General features: G+C 44.5%; 1 protein-coding gene across 7 annotated transcripts in view; it reads left to right on the top strand.

Moving 5' to 3' along the window:
- DGKI (diacylglycerol kinase iota) overlaps positions 1-19,934 on the top strand; it is a 240,820-nt gene that overhangs the window by 118,835 nt on the left and 102,051 nt on the right. For 3 of the 7 annotated variants that reach the window (XM_033162113.1, XM_033162116.1, XM_033162112.1), the window contains exons 6-13: positions 2,784-2,849; positions 8,540-8,611; positions 9,655-9,771; positions 13,190-13,285; positions 13,604-13,678; positions 15,018-15,113; positions 15,975-16,057; positions 18,664-18,724. In XM_033162113.1, the coding sequence (XP_033018004.1) occupies positions 2,784-2,849; positions 8,540-8,611; positions 9,655-9,771; positions 13,190-13,285; positions 13,604-13,678; positions 15,018-15,113; positions 15,975-16,057; positions 18,664-18,724 (666 nt within the window). The remainder of the gene's footprint in view (positions 1-2,783; positions 2,850-8,539; positions 8,612-9,654; positions 9,772-13,189; positions 13,286-13,603; positions 13,679-15,017; positions 15,114-15,974; positions 16,058-18,663; positions 18,725-19,934) is intronic. The other 4 variants (XM_033162118.1, XM_033162117.1, XM_033162114.1 and 1 more) reach the window with 2 other exon arrangements.

The following is a 19,934-nucleotide window of genomic DNA, read 5'->3' as shown; positions in this document are numbered from 1 at the left end:
ACACAGGTTAATGATTAGTTCCACAGGAACAACTTCAGGAACCAAATAAGGACACATATAGCCAAATGGTGATACATCCATACCATATAAGGAGATGCTCCTACACAGGGTACTTTGGCAATACCCCAAACCTTCCCACATGACGTCTCCATGGCGTACGTGCTCATCCTCCATGCCTCTCCCTCATCTTGTGACTTTTCCAGTACTTTTCCACCACTCCTTTGTTTTGCTGCCCTGCTGACCCGTGCATCCCCATCCTGGTGCTCTAGTGTCAGCGTGGTTTGCCAGCGCTGTTTCCAACCTTTGCAGAATCGACGTGGTTTGCCAGCGCCAACCATAATCCCTACAATACACAAACACTCTCCACATCTCCTTGACTCATAATTTTCATTATATTTGGCTCATTAAAATACATATACACATAATGTCTGTGGCAGCAAATCCCTCTTTGAAGGTTCCTCAGGCTGCATTTGGAGCAGCACAGGTGAGAAACCAACCACGCCCTGATGGCAAACAGTGTCTCCTTCCTGCACAGTTCTTCCTCTGGAAACAGCTCCCTTATGGTAGCTTCTAGGGCAAGGCAGGTGGAAAAAGCCATTGCCTGCTGGCCAACACAGCATCTCTCTCCCCTTATCAGATAATGTCCCAAATTACTTGAGCAGTGCCTTGAAGAAGCTGCTTCAGTTTTCCCCTGGGGAGGGGAGAAGAAGACCACAGGATCACAGAGTTTCATGAGCACTCTCCGGGATGGGAAATTCAGCACAGAATACTAAACCTGTTGTGTATCATTTGCTCCTGATACGTGCTTCACGAGAAACTGGGCTCATTCTGAAAAGAAAAGCGCATTGCAGATTGTTTTTTATTATTATTACAAACTTTATTACATATTAAAAATGCATGTGACACATAAGTTACATATTACATAATTAATATTACATATGGTGATTTCAAGTTATACCACAAAAAAGAAAAAAGAAATGAAAGGAAAGACAAGAGATTGAAAGGAAGAAAAAAAGAAGAAGGAAAGAGTGACAGAAGAAAAAAAACAGATTGATTGATAGCAGCATGTTGAGGATGTGTGTAAATGATTATGGATTGAGAAAAGCTACATTTTTGTGCTGCAGATGGCTTAGTGCATATGTAGTCTTAGAGCTCATTCACACTTCCATTTGCCTATCTGCTTTCTCCCAGGAAAACCCGCAGTTGACCATTGAATTGGAGCAAACATTGATTGGGTTTCCCGCAGTTTGTCGGTCATTTCAATTTAGTGCTAAAGTGTGTGTTCTCTAGGGGGAAGCGGCGAGACAAAGGCAAAACCGCTTGGACTCATGTTTTCTAGGCATGGGGCAAGCAGGAGTATGGACAAGCCCTCAGTGTCCCAAAGAACAGAAGTCCAGCCCAGCTCCTGCAAGGACTATAGAGCAGTCCACACACAGGTCTGCTGCCCATGATTTTGCCTTGAAAGATAGAGTCAAGAATGTGGATTTGGCCTAGGAAGATGAGTAACCATGGACCATAAATAGCTGGCAGATGATTCAGGGAGCAGGACCAAATCCTTCAGAAACCATATGGTGCAAACATAGCCTTAAAAAAAAATCATTTAATTTCACTTTTAATTTGTATGCCACATTTCTATATTACTATGTGCACGGCGATTTACAACAACAAAATATACAACAAAGATCACACACCTTATAATAATCTGACCCAATGCGACAAAGTCGTAATAAAAACATATCTTTACATTAAACAATTAAACAACTTATAGCAAGTAATGTTCAACAATATATTAGAATATAATAGTGCACAATAAAATTAACTCACAAAATATCAGTAAATAATAAACAGAAATTTGCTCTTAACAGTTACAATAAATGATTGCTAAACTATAACCAACAGAAATAACAGCAAATCACAATGGATAAAAAACCCCACACTACATGCAAAATCATGTGAAAGGATCAAACTGAAACTGCCTTGGTTGTGCTGGTCGATGATCTCCGGCTGGCTAGGGACCAAGGTGAAAGCTGTTTCCTGGTCCTGCTGGATCTCTCAGCAGCCTTTGACAACATTGACCATGACATCCTTCTGGACTATCTAGAGGAGTTGGGAGCTGGGGGCACTGTTATGCAGTGGTTCCACTCCTTTCTCCTGGGCCATGTCCAGAAAGTGGTGTTGAGGGATGAGTGTTCAGACCCCAGCGATCTTGCTTGTGGGGTGCCTCAGGACTCCGTACCCTCCCAAATGCTTTTCAACATCTATATGAGGTGGCTGGGAGAGATCATCAGGGGGTTTGGGCTCCGTGTTCACCAGCATGCAGATGATACCCAGCTCTACCTCTTCTTCAAATCAGAACTAGAGAAGTTAGTGAAGGTCCTGCGTGAATGTTTGGAGGCAGTCGGAGAATCGATATAAATAATAAAATTATTATTATAAAAAAATGGACACACACACACACACACACACACACAACTTATTTTTTTTTTTTAAAAAAAAATGGGATGTGGAGGAGTACTGCTTTGAATACCAAAAGCCAAAGTTTTCCCAAATGCCTTTTTTATTTTCTGTTATGGAACATCTCTCTCTCTCTCTCTTATGTGTGCTTCAGAACAGATGACAGCTCCTATCCCTTCCTTTCTGAATTGCCTCCCAGCAATGCCAGCGGCAATCTCTAGACTGCCATATGCGAATGGTGGCTTTGGAATGCAAAGTTCTGCGCCGGATGCTGGGCTGTGTCTTCTTGTATTAATTTTATTCCTTGCTTCCGCTGCCTCCCCCTGCAGAATTTTGTCCGACATCACTGGGTGCACAGACGGCGGCAGGAGGGGAAGTGCAAGCAGTGTGGAAAGGTAAGGCTAATGCCAGGGACAGCACAATTCATGTTGCTGCTTGAAGGTGAATCCTGCCTGCCACCACACACACACCAGAGTCCATATACATAGGCCGATCAGATTGGCAATTTATTTTATTTACCAAAAATAAATAAATCTATGCACCAACATCTCGGGGTGACAGATGCATTTTAAGCAGCTGCCTAAATGTCAGTACTGTAGGTGCCCACCTGATGTTCATTGGAAGCACATTCCAGGAGGAAGGTGCTACCACACTAAAATGCACCAATCTGGGTGGACAAAAGCTGAACCTTGGGAGCATGTGAAGCTAAGGTGTCTCTCCTGAGGATTGAAGTCACTGGGCAAGGAGGTATATAAGGTAAGGCATTCCCAGAAATAACTTGGTCCCCAGTTGTTCAGGGCCTTATAGCAAGACCTTGAACTTGTCCCAGTAACATATTGCCTGTTGAATCTTATTCCTTAGTGAACCTGAGGGCAGCAAGCAAATTTGCAGGGTTTATGCAGGCCTGGGGCACATAGCTGTGGACTCTGACGGAGGGGTGTGGCTCAGGAAGAACAGCCGAGGTGTTTTCTGCTGTTCTCCTCAGTTTTCGCCACCTGAGGCAATTGCCTCACTCTGTCCAGTTGAAAAAATAAACCTATGCTGCCAATACTCGTGCTAAATCAGTCTACAATAAGCAGCACAAATCTACAGGAGCCTGGCTAAAGAAATTTAAAGACTGAAATTGTCCTGTTGCACTAACTTGAATGAGTTTTCTGTTTGTGGCTTCTTTGTTAGACTTCTTGCATTGCTATCTCTTTGGTTGGACTACCAATATAGAATTCAGAACGTGGAATGGTTAATGGTTTGGTAGATTTGTGTGCACCGTTTTTGTGCTGCTTATTGTATACTGATTCACTCTGTCCAGTGACAGGACCGGCCCTGACTAATATCTACAGCATTGAAAGCTTTGCGTATCATTTACTCCTTGACATAACATTAATTCATTTTAAGGATTAGAGCTTCTCCCTTGTTCTTTTCCTTTATGGTTCCATGGACTTGGTCTGCCCTATATTCCACCCCCCTCCAGTTTTTTTTTAAACAAAACTGATTTCAGAATGGAAGCATGTAACATTTGCTGTAGCTCCCAACTCCTTTAGTTCATTTCCATCATATATAGTTTCTATTTTGCCCTTCATTGTCAGGTGATCTCAGGGATTGTTAAATAGTAAGACACACACACATACACCAGCCTTCCCCCCACAACCTGGTGCTCTTTGAGTGTTTTGGATACGATTCCCAACATCCCTGGCCATAAGCAATGATGGCTGGGGCTTTGGGGGTTGATGGGAGATGTAGTCTGAAACATCCAAAGAGTGCCAGGTTGGGGGTAAGACTATTCTAGGGGGTATGAGTAGAATGGGGGAAGAGTTGGCCCCTTCTTCACACACACACACACACACACACACACATGCATTGTGCCTGCTTGAAATACGCGAAAAGGGCATGCACACGATTCCACCGCTATGAACCAAGATCCTTGGATTTACTCTAAATCCTAGCTTCATCTGCGCTGGCTGGGACTGATAGGTTTTGTAGTCCAAAGCAACATCTTAAGGAAGGCTGATGCACACAGTACAATCATTTGGTAGAGCATTAGCAAACATGAAATAGCATAGAAGATAATAAGTCTGATTGCACAGTGTTCTGATTTTATGCACTGGCAACGCAAGGAAGGGCCTTGCAGACTCAGATCTCAAGATTATGAGGGATTTATATGGTTCGAGAGCTGGAAGCCTTAATAAAGCCTTCAGCCCCTCGAGCAATTAAACAATATGATATTCAAAATTGTTATCAATTTGGGGCTTTTCAAATCTGCTTAAATGCCCAGCTCATCTTCCCACGTTCATTACAGCCCCGGTTCTCAAGTTTAGTGAATTAGGAAAAAAAAAATCAATTTGCAAGAACCGCGGAAAAGAATCATAGTCCCATTATCTCCAAGCAGCATCTCTGCCTTTCACATCACCCAGTCCTCTCAGCCTGTTTTGAATTATTACTTTTCTGTGAAGCAAGATAATTTCACCATCTTTCTTATTCTTTCTCAACCAATTCAAAAAAATAGCCCAATAACATATCTCTTTATCTTTCTACGTGCACCAATTATAAAGTTCCTGCAGTTTTTGAAGCCTGGCTCTTCTCTGCACCCCTAAGAAACAGTTTCCTATTATATATGTGTGTGTCAGGCAGGAGTTTGGTAAAGGCAGGAGGTATTCAGATGCTGTTGAACTGGGGATAAGAAACCTCCAGTCAGTAGTCCACTTTGCCATGGCCTTGTCCCTCTCTCTTCCACCTAGTGCCATACATTATGTCAAGTATAATAATAATAATTTTTTATTTGTACCCTGACCATCTGGCTGGGTTTCCCCAGCCACTCTGGGCAGCCTACAACAAAGATTAAAAATACATTAAAATATCACACTTTAAAAACTTCCCTAAACAGGGCTGCCTTCAGATGTCTTCTAAATGTCACTTAGTTGTTTACCTCTTTGACATCTGGTGGGAGGGCGTTCCACAGGGTGGGCGCCACTACCGAGAAGGCCCTCTGCCTGGTTCCCTGTAGCTTTGCTTCTCACAGTGAGGGAACTGCCAGAAGGCCCTCGGTGCTGGACCTCAGTGTCTGGGCAGAACGATGGGGGTGGAGACGCTCCTTCAGGTATACTGGGCCGAGGCCGTTTAGTGCTTTAAAGGTCAACACCAACACTTTGAATTGTGCTCGGAAACGTACTGGGAGCCAATGTAGATCTTTCAGGACCGGTGTTATATGGTCTCAGCAGCCGCCCCCAGCCACCAGTCTAGCTGCTGCATTCTGGATTAGTTGTAGTTTCCAGGTCACCTTCAAAGGTAGCCCCACGTAGAGCGCATTGCAGTAGTCCAAGAGGGAGATAACTAGAGCATGCATCACTCTGGCAAGACAGTCCGTGGGCAGGTAGGGTCTCAGCCTGCATACCAGTTGGAGCTGGTAGACAGCTGCCCTGGATACAGAATTGACCTGCGTCTCCATGGACAGCTGTGAGTCCAAAATGACTCCCAGGCTGTGCACCTGGTCCTTCAGGGGCACAGTTACCCCATTCAGGACCAGGGAATCCTCCACACCAGCCTGCCCCCTGTCCCCCAAGAATAGTATTTCTGTCTTGTCAGGATTCAACCTCAATCCATTAGCCGCCATCCATCCTCCAACCACCTCCAGGCACTGCGCACAGTGCTTTGCAAACACTGGCATTGAGTCTGTGTGGGCAAAGCGCATCACCTGACATCTGATGTCCGGTGATTGACAGATGGGAGGCTTTATCCAGTGGTCAAACTATTCCCACAGGGATGGGGCAGATAAGGCTCCAGTCCAGTAGCCAGATCCAGTTCCCCACACCCATGTTAAAAAATGGGGAGGATTTGGGCAGAGGCTGTAGCTGGGTTCGAGAGAGCATGTATGAGCTCCAAGTTTTGATTATTGTTGCTTGCAAATAAAACAGGTCCTCTGGTTAAAGAGGGCAAAATACTTGGACATTTGCCCATGTTCCCAAACCAACAAGCGGCCCTCTGTGCTCACAGTCTTACCATTTCACAGTGTTATCACCCATAGACCTAGACAAGCTTCAGAAAAGGGCAACCAAAATGATTAATGGGATGGAGAGATTCCCCCCCCCCCTGAGGAAAGGTTGCAGAGTTTGAAAATATTTTTTTATTGATTTTCACAGTTGAATTCCACATTTAATCAGAACATTATTTTCCCCTCCCACCCCCCCCCCCCAAATTCACAAATAACTTTTTCAAAACCTTATCTTTGAGGTTCGTTAGACCTCATGACTTCCCTCCATTCACTCTTCTTGGTTCTTTATGTAGACAAAATTTGAGTTTGAGACTTTTTTAGTTTGGGGAAAAGGCAAGAGGTGACATGTTGTAAACGTACGCATGGCATGGAGAAAGCGGATAGAGGAAGTGCTTTTCTCCCTTTCTCCAAGCACCAGGACTCGTGTACATCCAATGTTGGTGAATATTGTAAGATTCAAGACAGATGAAAGAATGTCCCTCACGCAGTGCATAGTTAAAGTACGGAACTTGCTTCCACAGGGTGCAGCGATGGCCAACAACTTGGATGACTATAAAAGAGGATTAGACAAATTAATGGAGGAGAAGGCCATCAGTGGCTGCTAGCTGTGATGGCTAGGCTCTGCTTCCAAGGCTGGAGGCAGCAATGCCTCTGAATACCAGTTGCTGGAAGCCGCAGAAGGGGAAAGCGCTCTTGTGCTTGGGTCCTACTTGTGGGTTTCCCACAGGCATCTGGTTGGCCACTGTGAGAAAAGGATGCTTGAAAAATGTTCAGTTTAATGTTCAGTTTAATTATTGAGAAATGTGTTCAGTTTTTCCTTAGATGATTTGGATTTTAGATATAAGAAGTTATTACAGTAAATAGGAATTGAAACCAAAGGAGAGAAAACGGGGAAAGTCACCTAGTATTAATCTGAAACAAGATTTTTTTTTTTTTGTGTTGAACAAGAAAAAGAATTATTGGTGTTTTAGTTTTAGTTGGGTTATATTTGTTTTACTATGTTGTTTGATTGTTTGTCTGTGTGGTGTATGTTGTTTTGCTGTTCTTTGTCTGGAAAAAGCCAATAAAGATCTTATAAAAAAAAAAAAGAGAAAAGGATGCTTGACTTGACGGGCCGCTGGCCTGATCCAGCAGGGCTCTTCTTACATTCTGCTTTGCACAAAGTATGCAAGGAGTTCAGATGCAGCCAAAAAGTATTCTAAGTTTGCATGCCCCCACTTCTCCAAGGTCGGGGGAGATGACTGAGGATGCCGTGCTGGAGACTTTCCCCACAAAAAAATCCTGAAGGCATCAGGGCTTAGAAGAAACAGTACCAGAGACTGGACAGCTAGACTCAAGTCTCATTAACATTATGGGTGAACGGACCATTGGATGAAGTTTCCCCAGAAATGGATTCTCTTATGCCTCCGTTGCACCAATCAAAAAGCATGTCAAGTACACAGGGCCTGTCCACTCATAAGGCAAGCGGAGGCAAGTACCTCAGGCAGCAGGTTCCACAGGGATAGCAGATCTGGCCGTCAGGGAATGCCTTGCCTGTTGCTGCTACTGCAGCTGCAATGGCAGCAACAGCTGTGACATGCTCCTGGGAGCCAGATCTGTTGTCTCCTTGGCAGCCCCCCTAATTTTATCTGCCCCTTGGTGGTCCTACCACAATTTAATCAAGGTCTGGTTGACCAAAGAAGGAGATACTCCCCTGCAGTCTCACTTGTAAGGAAGATAAAACAAAATGTTACCATGCATGCAGTACACACCAAACATATTTTTTTTTTGGGAGGGGGGGGAGAATAATAATAATAAGAGTTTGGATTTGATATCCCGCTTTATCTCTACCTGAAGGAGTCTCAAAGCAGCTAACACTCTCCTTTCCCTTCCTCCCCCACAACAAACACTCTGTGAGGTGAGTGGGGCTGAGAGACTTCAGAGAAGTGTGACTAGCCCAAGGTCACCCAGCAGTTGCATGTGGAGGAGCGGAGACGCGAACCCCGTTCACCAGATTACAAGTCTACTGCTCTTAACCATTACACCACACTGGCACTGGGGGAGGACCGCTGTGCAATGTGATTCTTAGGTGATGGATGTGATAAACTCATCTTGTCATTACAGGGCTTTCAGCAAAAATTCTCCTTCCACAGTAAAGAGATTGTAGCCATCAGCTGTTCCTGGTGCAAGCAGGCAGTAAGTAACTTTTGCCCAGTGAGCTGTGTGAGTGCTTGTGACCGTCTCGCCAGCATGGCTTGGATGGTTCTGCTTTGATTGCACAGGCAGCATCTCTAATAAGAAAAAGGTCCTGTGGGCAGGCTCTACCTTGCTTTTTTATTTTTCCACTCAGCTCTCCTTAAAATGCCAAGTATCTGTACTGTGAGCGGTGGACGTGCTGCATTACTCTCCCACAAACATACTGAAGAACGTCTCCTTTTTCTTGAACTCGTGGCACTAATAGGGCATAATTTTTCCTTTTATTTCCTTCATTTGGTCCATTAAGATGATTGTTTATTGATACAGCATACAAAAAAATCTGGCAAGAGAGTCAGGGAAGGGGAAATGTGAAGTACTGAGCATACACAGAAGAGCATAAAAGCATTCATTTAAAGAAAAAGCAACTCATTTTCATAGGTGTGCCCCCCCCCGCCAGGTTTGCAATCCCTGTGCTTAGAGGTTCCCGTGCCAAGCGGCTGGCAGATCTTCTTGCGCAGCAGTTCCCAAGCGCCTGGCAGCCAGCTGGTTGTCAGGTGCTTTGGAAGCCCTGTGCAAGGGACTTGGACAGGTACCAATCATCTAATGCATGGGTAGGCAAACTAAGGCCCGGGGGCCAGATGCGGCCCAATCGCCTTCTCAATCTGGCCTGTGGATGGTCCGGGAATCAGCTTGTTTTTACATGAGTAGAATGTGTGCTTTTATTTAAAATGCATCTCTGGGTTTTGTGGGGCTTAGGAATTCGTTCATCCCCCCCCCCCAAAAAAAATATAGTCTGGCCCCCCACACGGTCTGAGGGACAGTGGACCGGCCTCCTGCTGAAAAAGTTTGCTGACTCCTGATCTAATGTCATGATGGTGTCAGATGACTGTCCCACTTGCCTGTGAAAATTGGCTTGTCGGGGTGGAGAGATGAGCTTCTGGCCTGCTGGGCCCGAAAGATCTCCCAGCCCTGTTTTACAACATTATTTTCTCTCTCGCACCTCTCTCCCTGTTTCATTGGTGCCTCTCTTTTCCTCTCTCAAGTTTCACAATAAGGTCACCTGCTTCATGCTGCAGCACATCGAAGAGCCGTGTTCCCTCGGAGCTCATGCGGCTGTTATCGTACCTCCCACCTGGATCATTAAGGTGAAGAAACCTCAGGTAACTGCATGCCAATGTCTGTTTTGACACTGCTGGTTAGCTCGCTTGGCTTAAACACCTGATAGTTTGCCAGACAGGCATGCTTCACTGCCTTTCGTCCACAAACCCACCACCTTCTGCACTCATAAGTGTTACAAGCCATTATCCAGCCTATCCAGTTACTCCTTTGGGAGGATTCCTTCACCATATTGTTTTGGATTGTGGAGAACTAGAATACTAGGCTTCATGGGGTCATTGTTGGAAGCAATAATGCAATTTTTCTATGCGTCCCTGTCTGAATGTAGCTGAAGGGGTGAGGAACCTCCAGCCCATGGGCTGAATTAGTACCACCAGCCCCCCCCCCCCCAATTTGGCCATTGAAGCTGTTTTGGCCAAGCCACACCCACTTGCCTTACACCTGCCCTTATCAGGGGTAGGACAGGTTAAGATGCAGCTGGCCAGTGGGTGGTTGCAATCCTAATATTATGAAATCTATGACTTCATTGTGGCAGCAGGTGATTGACATGTGTGTGGCTCCACCCATGTGTCATATTTGGACCAGGGTGTGTTTGGGGGGAGATGAGGATGAATCCAGTTTCCTGCTCCTGGAACAGAGTTAGAGTTGCCGGATTACAACCTGGAGATCCTGCCTGTATCTTTAAAGGTTCTGAGGCAGTTGGTTTAGGGCTGCATCTATTTAGGACTGGACCAAGGACTTTTGCCGTCTGAAGCAAAGGATGAGATGGTTCCCTGCTGCCCATTCATCTGCCAAGACTGGGAGTTGAAACTGGTGATAGAACAGCACCCTACAGCTTAGGGGGCACATGGCAGACCATGTAGCACACTCAGCCCTATCCTCCAACACCTCAGCATTGCTTCCTGCCCCAAAGCATATGCCACCTGAGGCAGCCCCCTTACTCTGCCTAATGGTAGGGCCGACCCTGTCCCTACTCTGTCCCTCCATTGGTCCCTCCATTCATGGTCTCCTCTACTATCTGGTGGGTGTTTTTGAATGCTTAAGCATTTAGTTCTCTCTGGGAAGTGAGGGGTGTTTCCCCCTCCCCCTCCCCTGGTAACTTGTGTACATACATTTGGAAATGGTACCTTTGATTGTCAAGGGGAAGATGGTTTGGTATACTTTGACCTGAAGAAATTGGGTAAGATCCAATGTGGTATGAGTGGGCTTCTGCTTGCAAAATGGGGTTTCTCCTTCCTCCCCTCCCCTTCTACATGCCCACAAAATCAGCTCCAGAGGGTTGGGCGACCACCTGGAACATATTTTGAGGACATTTGAAATGGGGACAGTAGAGGTTGGAGAAAATAAACCAGAAGTACCATTGCACAAGGGACATGGGTGGTGCTGTGGGTTAAACCACAGAGCCTAGGGCTTGCCGATCAGAAGGTCGGTGGTTTGAATCCCTGCGATGGGGTGAGCGCCCATTGCTCGATTCCAGCTCCTGCCAACCTAGCAGTTCGAAAGCACATCAAAGTGCAAGTAGATAAATAGGTGGGAAGGTAAACGGCGAGAAGGTAAACAGCGTTTCCGTGCACTGCTCTGGTTTGCCAGAAGTGGTTTAGTCATGCTGGCCACATGACCTGGAAGTTGTACGCCGGCTCCCTCAGCCAGTAAAGTGAGATGAGTGCCGCAACCCCAGAGTCGTCCGCGACTGGACCTAACGGTCAGGGGTCCCTTTACTTTTACCTTACCATTGCACAAGCAGATTCCGCTACACAAGTTGGCGGACATCTTTGCATGTGTCTGCTAGTTTACTCTCTTTAGCGCAGTATTCTGTGTACACGAGGTCATACCTGACCCAGCAGGAACATTATATGTCTTCTTCTGTTCTTTAACTTTTTAATTCAAAAGGCAATGAGAAACAATAACCACTGGCTATGATTCACTTCCTGTGCCTGATGAGATTTGGAACACAGACCATTTGGCACTTTGCACTGGGAGGGGGGGATAAAAGGTGGGTGGTGATCATGATAGGGACTTTAACAATGGAGTCTCTTTCAAAGCAACCATCCTGGCCTGCCTTGGCAGTGTTTCCCCACCTTAAATATAACCAAAGAAGTAGAACACTCGCAGTGGATGGTTGGCCACGAGAAGAGGAATTTATAAAATGATGTTCATGAAACAGAAACGAAATGTTAGTTTAGATTCTTACCTAGCATGACTTATAAGCCATAAATTTCTGAGATATTTAGAGCACCTAAATATTTCACCTACAAGGGTTGAGAAAAGCAGAATGTATGCTTCTTTCTTTGGCGATCACGCTTTGCGTGGAGATGGATGAGGCTGAGCTTTTCTCACTTCCATACTTGGTTTTAAAAAAATAAAACTTGGCTAGGTACTTAGTTTTGCTGCATTTTTGTTGATAAGAAATTGGGTTAAACCCAAATTCATGACTTGGGTTTTGTAATGGCAATAGTAAGCATTTGGGGGAAATCAGACATGTTTACAATATCCATAATTTTCTGTGTATTTCTTTTACACAGTTCCCTCAAGTGAAACAAGCATAGGAAAGTCAGCATTGAGTGTTTTCATCCTGAAATCCACCTGCAATGCAATGTTAATCTATTATAGTGTCACAAGAGCATGGGAACATGCGGGGGGAGGAGAGGCGGGGAAAGCCCATTGCTGTAGCCAAAGTCTTCATGTGCTGCCTCCCACTGTCAGAGCTCATCAGTTGAATCCCACCCAATACATTTCCACCATAGGCGGGAAGCTTCTGATTAGGTGACTTATGTGGCTTTCCAATCTGCTGACCGGGGAAGCTTCAAGACCCTCACTTTTCTTTCTTATGATTATCTTTAAACTGGACTCCAGACAGACAGCTCTTCAGATACAGGAATCCCTTCCAACAGAGGGTTGTCTTCATATATCCCTTCAAATAGAGCAGTAGCCATCAACCTTTCAGACCCGGGACTCTCCTTCAACCCAAATTTTGCATTTTGGGAACCACACCTTAATCATTGTTATTTTTAACCATATATTTGTATGGTGGCAGTACTGCTGTTGTGACTCTCCTTGGATCTCACAGGTAGGTCTCAAACCTTGTCTCAAACACAGAAAAAATAGGTGGACCCTTGCAACTCTCACCTGGGAGCTTCCATTTCTTCTCCCCATCTCCCATCCTGCCTGGGAGACCTTCCCTTCCCTGCCTGTCCCACACGGTCCTTCACCAGCCAACTGTCACCTTCACCTGTGTGCGATCCTTTCATTGACCCAGAGCAGAGGACATCTGAAGGGGAAAAGAGAGAGAAGGAAACGGAAGCAAAGGAGGGAGAGAAAAAGTAACATCACATGAGGCTTCTTTGGAAGGGAGTGTACAGTAAAGTGGGAGTGGCGTAGCTCGGAAAGGAATGAATAAGTACACCAATAAATCCCATGAGGCTTAGCTCGTTTTATCTTGTTCTGCTTCACCTTTTTACACAGATGGTCTCCACATTAGGAGACGAACCTGATTGGGCGGGAGACTGGAGCCCCGGAAGGAAAACGGGCGTCTCCTACCTGAATTGGGAGGGTTGGCAGGTACAACATGTGCTGTTATGTGAGTCTATGGGAGCATCTAGTATTCTTCTCCCTCGCAGCCTTGGAAAGTCTCCAGTTCTGAAAGTACCAGTCTGGTGGTCTCAGTCAGTGTGTGGCTTTCTCCATAACCGGTGGTGTGACAGTGTAAAAGCATGAGGCGCATGTCTTTTTCAACCCACGCATGTGTGGTGTTATCATTCTCCAAAGGTACTGACACAGAGGTGTTTCTTATAGGGATACTTTCCTTTTCAGTTTGTTCTTTTTAAATACTCTTCCCCTTCTCCTCCCTCCCCCCTTTTAAAAAAAACATATATACAGAATTCACTGAAAAATTCGACGAGGCGGAAGAAGAGGACGTCTTTCAAGAGGAAAGCCAGCAAAAGGAGCAATGAGGTAAATCTTTAAGGTACACTTTAAGGGTCTGGCATTAGCTGGGGTTCCTAGAACTATTTGGGGGGCCTGACAGGTGGCTGTAGAGGTATCAGAAAAAGCTAGGAGGTTCTCTGAAATGTAAACTCTTGATGTCGTAATCCTGTGTATCAATGGAGAGCGTTTTCAGTCTCCACTGTTCCCAGGCCAGATATATTTTATTTAAAACTGTAATAGTTGAAATAATGATTCTTGTCCCTCTTCCTTTTGAGTGTTCAGTTACAGGACTGATAATGAAATCCAAGAGGATAAATTCTAGTTTGTTATGGAATCCTGCAAAGAAACATGGGGATTTAAGGCTGGCGAGTTCTCTGTCAGAATTCTCTGTTTGAGAAGACTAATCTTTCTCTCTCTCCCCCCCCCCCCCCCGTCACAACTACATTGCTCAAGGGGATGATATGATGATGAAATTTTATATTGTAACTATGGTCTGAGAGTAAGAAGACATTGGCACAAATAGGGCAACACATAACTTTTGCCGATAGGGGTGAATAGTGTCATTTGAAAGGCTCCATTGGTATCACAGTGGAGAACTATTGGAGAAGGAAGAAGATCATGGCAAGTAAGTAGTTGTAGTGTTGACCAGTACCACTGTCAATCAAGATGGTGGAAGGAGTGTGTATATAACCCATACAGCACACTGACTGGGTCAGGAAACCAAACATTCACCCATCTGCCTTTCTTCAGTCACACAAAGTGATACTGGGAGGGTCTATTCTCCCTTGGCAACTGCCTTCATTTCCTCATGGAGGACAAACTCATAGCTTGAAAGACTTAAGAGTCAGTGTGGTGTAGTGGTTAAGAGCGGTGGACTCATAATCTGGTGAACCGGGTTCGCTTCCCCGCTCCTCCACATGCAGCTGCTGGGTGACGTTGGGCTAGTCACACTTCTTTGAAGTCTCTCAGCCCCACTCACCTCACAGAGTGTTTGTTGTGGTGGAGGAAGGGAAAGGAGAATGTTAGCCGCTCTGAGACTCCTTTGGGTAGTGATTAAGTGGGATATCAAATCCAAACTCTTCTTAAGTCCATCTCTTCCCTCGAATGTTATGTCTTCAATGTTGCTATTAAAATGATGGCATGTGTGTAGCTTCTTGTAAGCATATTTAGAACATGCAAGCCATCACTCACAGCTCTTTCGTAAATCTTGAATGATCTGGTGTCTCTGACTTGTAATTTTGCATATCTAATTCAGGGATGGAAGAACCTGTGATCTTCCTTCTCCCATGGCATCCCGAGTCAACATGCTCATTGCTTAAAGCACACACCAATGTCTTCTGACACATTTTTATTTTCTATCTTCTAGGAGAACAAAGGCCGTCCTTTTGTGGTAAAACCCATCTCTTCCCCGCTCATGAAACCATTGCTTGTATTTGTGAATCCAAAAAGTGGAGGGAATCAGGTAAACACGGAACACCAAACACATTGGCTACTTTGTGCATGTTGCGTCTTTGTCAAAGGAGTGGGTGTAAAATGAATTGATTTCAAAACAGAAATAAACGCTTCCATCTTGAATTAAATGCTTCTGGAGTGGAGGATTTGGCTTTCAGTAATTCATTTTATTGATCGATTGGATTCGTATGCTGCCTTTCTGCCAAGGCACCTGAGGCAGTTTACAGCGTTAAAATATTAAAACAAATGCATTATATAAAATGTAGAGTGACAGAGTCCTCTCAGTCCAACTGGGAGCTGATAGCACAAGTAATAATAATATTTGGTCATAATAATGATTTATTAATTGTACCCCGCCCATCTGGCTGGGTTGCCCCAGCCACTCTGGGTGGCTTCCAGCATATATAAAAAACCACAGTAAAACATTAAACCTTAAAAAGCTTCCTTATACACAACTGCCTTCAGATGTTTCCTAAATGTTATATAATTACTCATCTCCTTGACATCTGATGGGAGCACGTTCCACAGGGCGGGCACCGCTACTGAGAAGGCCCTCTGCCTGGTTCCCTGTAACTTCACTTCTTGCAGTGAGGGAAACGCCAGAAGGCCCTCAGCACTTGATCTCAGTGTCTCGGATCTTTTGGCCTGACACAAGAGCTCATCTTACGTTCTTATGCACATGCAGGTCTTTTTTAAGCAGGAGAAGATGGAGAAGGAGCTGCCCCAGCAGTTGTCTCAGGCTATTACGAGAACATTTTACTGGCCTGAATTAAGAATTCTTAAAAAAAAAAAATTGCTGCAGCATTTGTCCAGGGATTCAAGAACTGTACTTCAGAGAAGTTGACTGTTTTCTTTTCCTCTTTCTTGACAGGGTACTAAGGTTCTCCAGATGTTCATGTGGTACTTGAACCCACGTCAGGTCTTTGACCTCTCTCAGGAAGGACCAAGAGATGCGTAAGTTTTGAGATGTTTGATGTGGTTTGCTATTCCGCACTTTTTTTTTAGCATTAGCACAGGTATTTTGAAGGGTGCCTCTACATGATGGGCATTTTGAAGCAACCACTAAGAGATATTGACTGGAATAAGCACATCTTCCACAAGGTGGTCCAGGAGAATTTATGGAAGGAAGGGAAGTTAAACTCCCTTTGTCTCTGTCACAGTCAGTCCCTGGGGAGAGAGTTCTGTAACAAGAGCATATCTGCTGAAATGCTTGGCTCCTTCACTCCAACAACCTAACTTCAGATAAAGCTAGTATTTAGGATAAATCCAGTGCATGGATATATAGCTGGGGGCGGGGGGCCTTCATAAGCGTTCTGTGGAATGCAAATAAGTTGGAAGAGCAGCATGCAACATGATGTGTTCTGACTTTGCATACCTGAAAATGACAACAGAATATGTGCTCTATAAACTGTATATAATCCAGTACTGAGATTGTGTATTAGAGCAGTGTTTTTCAACCACTGTTCCGCGGCACACTAGTGTGCCGCGAGATGTTGCCTGGTGTGCCGTGGGAAAAATTGTGTTTATTTGATTCCTATTCAAGAGAATTACTTTATATATAGTCAATATAGGCACAGAGTTAATTTTTTTAACATTTTCTAATGGTGGTGTGCCTCGTGCTTTTTTTCATAAAACAAGTGTGCCCTTGCCCAAAAAAGGTTGAAAAACACTGTATTAGAGAATCAGAATTGGGCTGAACTTTAGGTCAAGGAGAGAGCTCTGAGCAGGGCTGGATTTAGGTTTGATGAGGCCCTAAGCCACTGAAGGTAATGGGCCCCTTTATATGTCCAGCTGTCCTTTGTCAACAAGAAAGTGTCACTGTTTTTTTGTGTTGAATATATGCTATATGGTAATTTATGGACCTAATAGGTATCTAAAGTCATTTGCACATAGCAAAAAATGTATTTTATCAAAGTAATTGTTGAACAGAAATACAATTAAGAAGAAGTATATTAATAGTGAAATAATTATTAAGCTCTAACTTAAAATGATTTTTTTAATGCATAACAAACTCAATAATGCAAACACAATGGCATTTGTCAATAACAAAAGTTTTATTTTATTTGTTTCTTATCTTATATTTTGGAAATGTACATCCAGTTTTCCCCCCTATACTTTTTTGCCCCCCCCCAAGAGAGTAGGGCCCTAAGCTATAGCTTGTTTAGCTTATACGTAAATTTGGCACTGGCTCCGAGCCTCTCTCTTAGCAGCTGCACAGAAGTGCATTTATTTACCCCACAAGTGAATGACGGACACAACTTCTGTGAGACAAGTCAGCAGCTTCATCTCGGTGCATGCGATTTGAGCATGAGTTCTACACAAAACAGATTTATTGCAGGGAGAAACTAACCAGTGGTAAACTTCCATGTTGCAACTTTTCATTATCTGAAATGCAGACCTTTATTTTTCAATGCCACCAGGTGGTGCTCTCAGATAGTTACTAGACCTCCTATAAGGTGCTGCTGCTTTCATAGCACTTTGGGTCGTGGACTGCTTTGTGTGTGGGTGTTAAATAGTATGTTTGAAAGAGGCAAATGGGATTGAAATAGCCAAGAGGATCACTGGCAGAAATTGTGCCACGTTTCACAAAGCCACACATGTAGTTTAAATAGGGTTGCCATATTTCAAACAGTGAAAATACGGACAGAAAAGTTGTTGAGCTGTTTTAAAGGGAAATCGCCAAAGATGACACTGCCAACATGGATTGCCATATGTCCAGATTCCCCCAGACATTTTTAATCAATTTCCATCTGGACATTGCTTCCAACAGCGTTATTCCAGGTATGTCCGGGCAATTCCGGACGTATGGCAACCCTAAGTTTAAAGATATGTGATACAGCAACATAGCTAAGCAGGTACAAGTCTTTCTGTATCTGGATGGGAGGCCAAGAAGGAACCTGGTGAATGCTGCCTTGAGTTCTGTGATGGAAGAAAGATGAGATAAGAAAACTAATCATTTAATAATAAAAACAATGTTTATCAATTTTTTTCACTCAGTCAAATGATAATAAAAAACTTCAAACATATTACTCCGCCCATATTTATGCCTGTAACATTCTGTAATGATTCTCCATTCTACTAGGCCACCCGACCACACAGTTTCTAGGTATGGGCTTGATTATTGCCTCTGTTTCTCTCTAGAGTTAATAAAGTTTTGGCATTTCGATTGAAGCTCCTAGGTGAAATGGTGCCCTTTCTCCCACCCATGCTGAATGCTGCTAAAGTCCTAGCCCCTACTTGCCATCTCAATTGCCCAGTGATGTTGCTTCCATTTCCCCATATTGGTCCTGGGGGGGGGAGAGAAGCCATTTGGTGGACCCCACTTATTTCATGCTATACGTATTGGTATGTCCTAGTCTCATAGTTCTTTGTCAGCTGCTCTAACTGACCTGCCCACATCTGTTGACACCTGGCCTTATTGTCGTACCTGGGCAGTTCACCTGCTTACAGTTGCTTGTTGCCATATCTCTCATTGTTTTTTCAAAGCAGGGTTGGCTAACTAATAGCCCCCAGGCTGAATCATCACTTAAGCTTTTTTCATGCTTGTTTTCTTTTTACAGGCTTGAATTGTACAGAAAAATGCCAAATCTTCGAATCCTGGCCTGTGGTGGGGATGGAACGGTAAGTTCCACGACTTTTTGGGGGGTAATAAGCAAAGGAGGGAAATTGCTGTGAGCCTATTGCATGAAAGGGGTCACATCAACACTGACAAACAGCACACACCAACTAAGGGGGGGGGAAAGTGGCGGTGATGTTGAGGAGCAAATAGTCCGACCTGGTATAAATTAGCTTCCGATGTGTGCCTTGTTCCTCATGGGTGCAACAGCATGGACAGAAAATAGCAGAAGGCTTCATAGTGAAGTTATTTCATGCAGGCAGCAGCTGGTCATTAAGGGTCAATTCACACATCCATGCACATGACTTGATTTCTCTGTTCTTTATTACCATATAGTCTACTGAATGAACAGCGGCAGCATTACACGACTCCAGTGGAGAGCATTTTGTTAGGTGTTGGGAAATGAGAAGTTTGGGTTGTTATACCTGAGATGGTCCATCCATGCAAACAAGTCACTCATGCATGTGTGAAGCTTGCCTCATCATGCAGGGATAAAGTGCAGATAAATCAAGCAATGTGTGAACCAGGTCTTGGAATGCTGTGTAGGTCTGCTCTTCTTTGCTCTTCCTACAGAAGACATTTGTGGCAGATGGGAGATAATCTCCTTCTGCCTCTGCCTCTGTCATATTTACATTATTCGGGGATGTCAGTCTGGATTTCATCTTTGGGATCTCCTCTAAGCTTGTGATTTATGTCTGCAAGAAGGGAGAAAGGCGCTGCTCAACTGGTCGAACCAGTCTCTTTATTAAGCCAAAACAAAATCGAAAATTCTTTCTAGTAGCACCTTAGAGACCAACTGAGTTTGTTCCTGGTATGAGCTTTCGTGTGCATGCTCATACCAGGAACAAACTCAGTTGGTCTCTAAGGTGCTACTAGAAAGAATTTTCGATTTTGTTTTGACTATGGCAGACCAACACGGCTACCCACCTGTAACTTTATTAAGCCAATGGCTGCAGCCAAGTCTGCAAAGTATCTGGCTGCATAAGTAAAGAGAACAGGTGACTGGCTGACACAGAAATGACTAACTGAAGATGGGCAGTAGGGGGAGCCAGTCATCCCTGGCTGGAGGAAGCGTTATTAGAGTCTGTGAAGGAGAACAATGACTGCTCTACACATCAAATGGGGGGCGACATTTGCGTGGTTGCATGCAGCCCCCTGGATCCCAGAGCGGCTCCTGTTAGCTCGGAGCTGGCTTTGCCTTCCCCAGGCTGGATA

This window comes from Lacerta agilis, chromosome 10 (assembly GCF_009819535.1).
Source record: "Lacerta agilis isolate rLacAgi1 chromosome 10, rLacAgi1.pri, whole genome shotgun sequence".
Classification (NCBI taxonomy): Eukaryota; Metazoa; Chordata; class Lepidosauria; order Squamata; family Lacertidae; genus Lacerta; species Lacerta agilis.
This window is presented reverse-complemented; position numbering and strand designations above follow the sequence as displayed.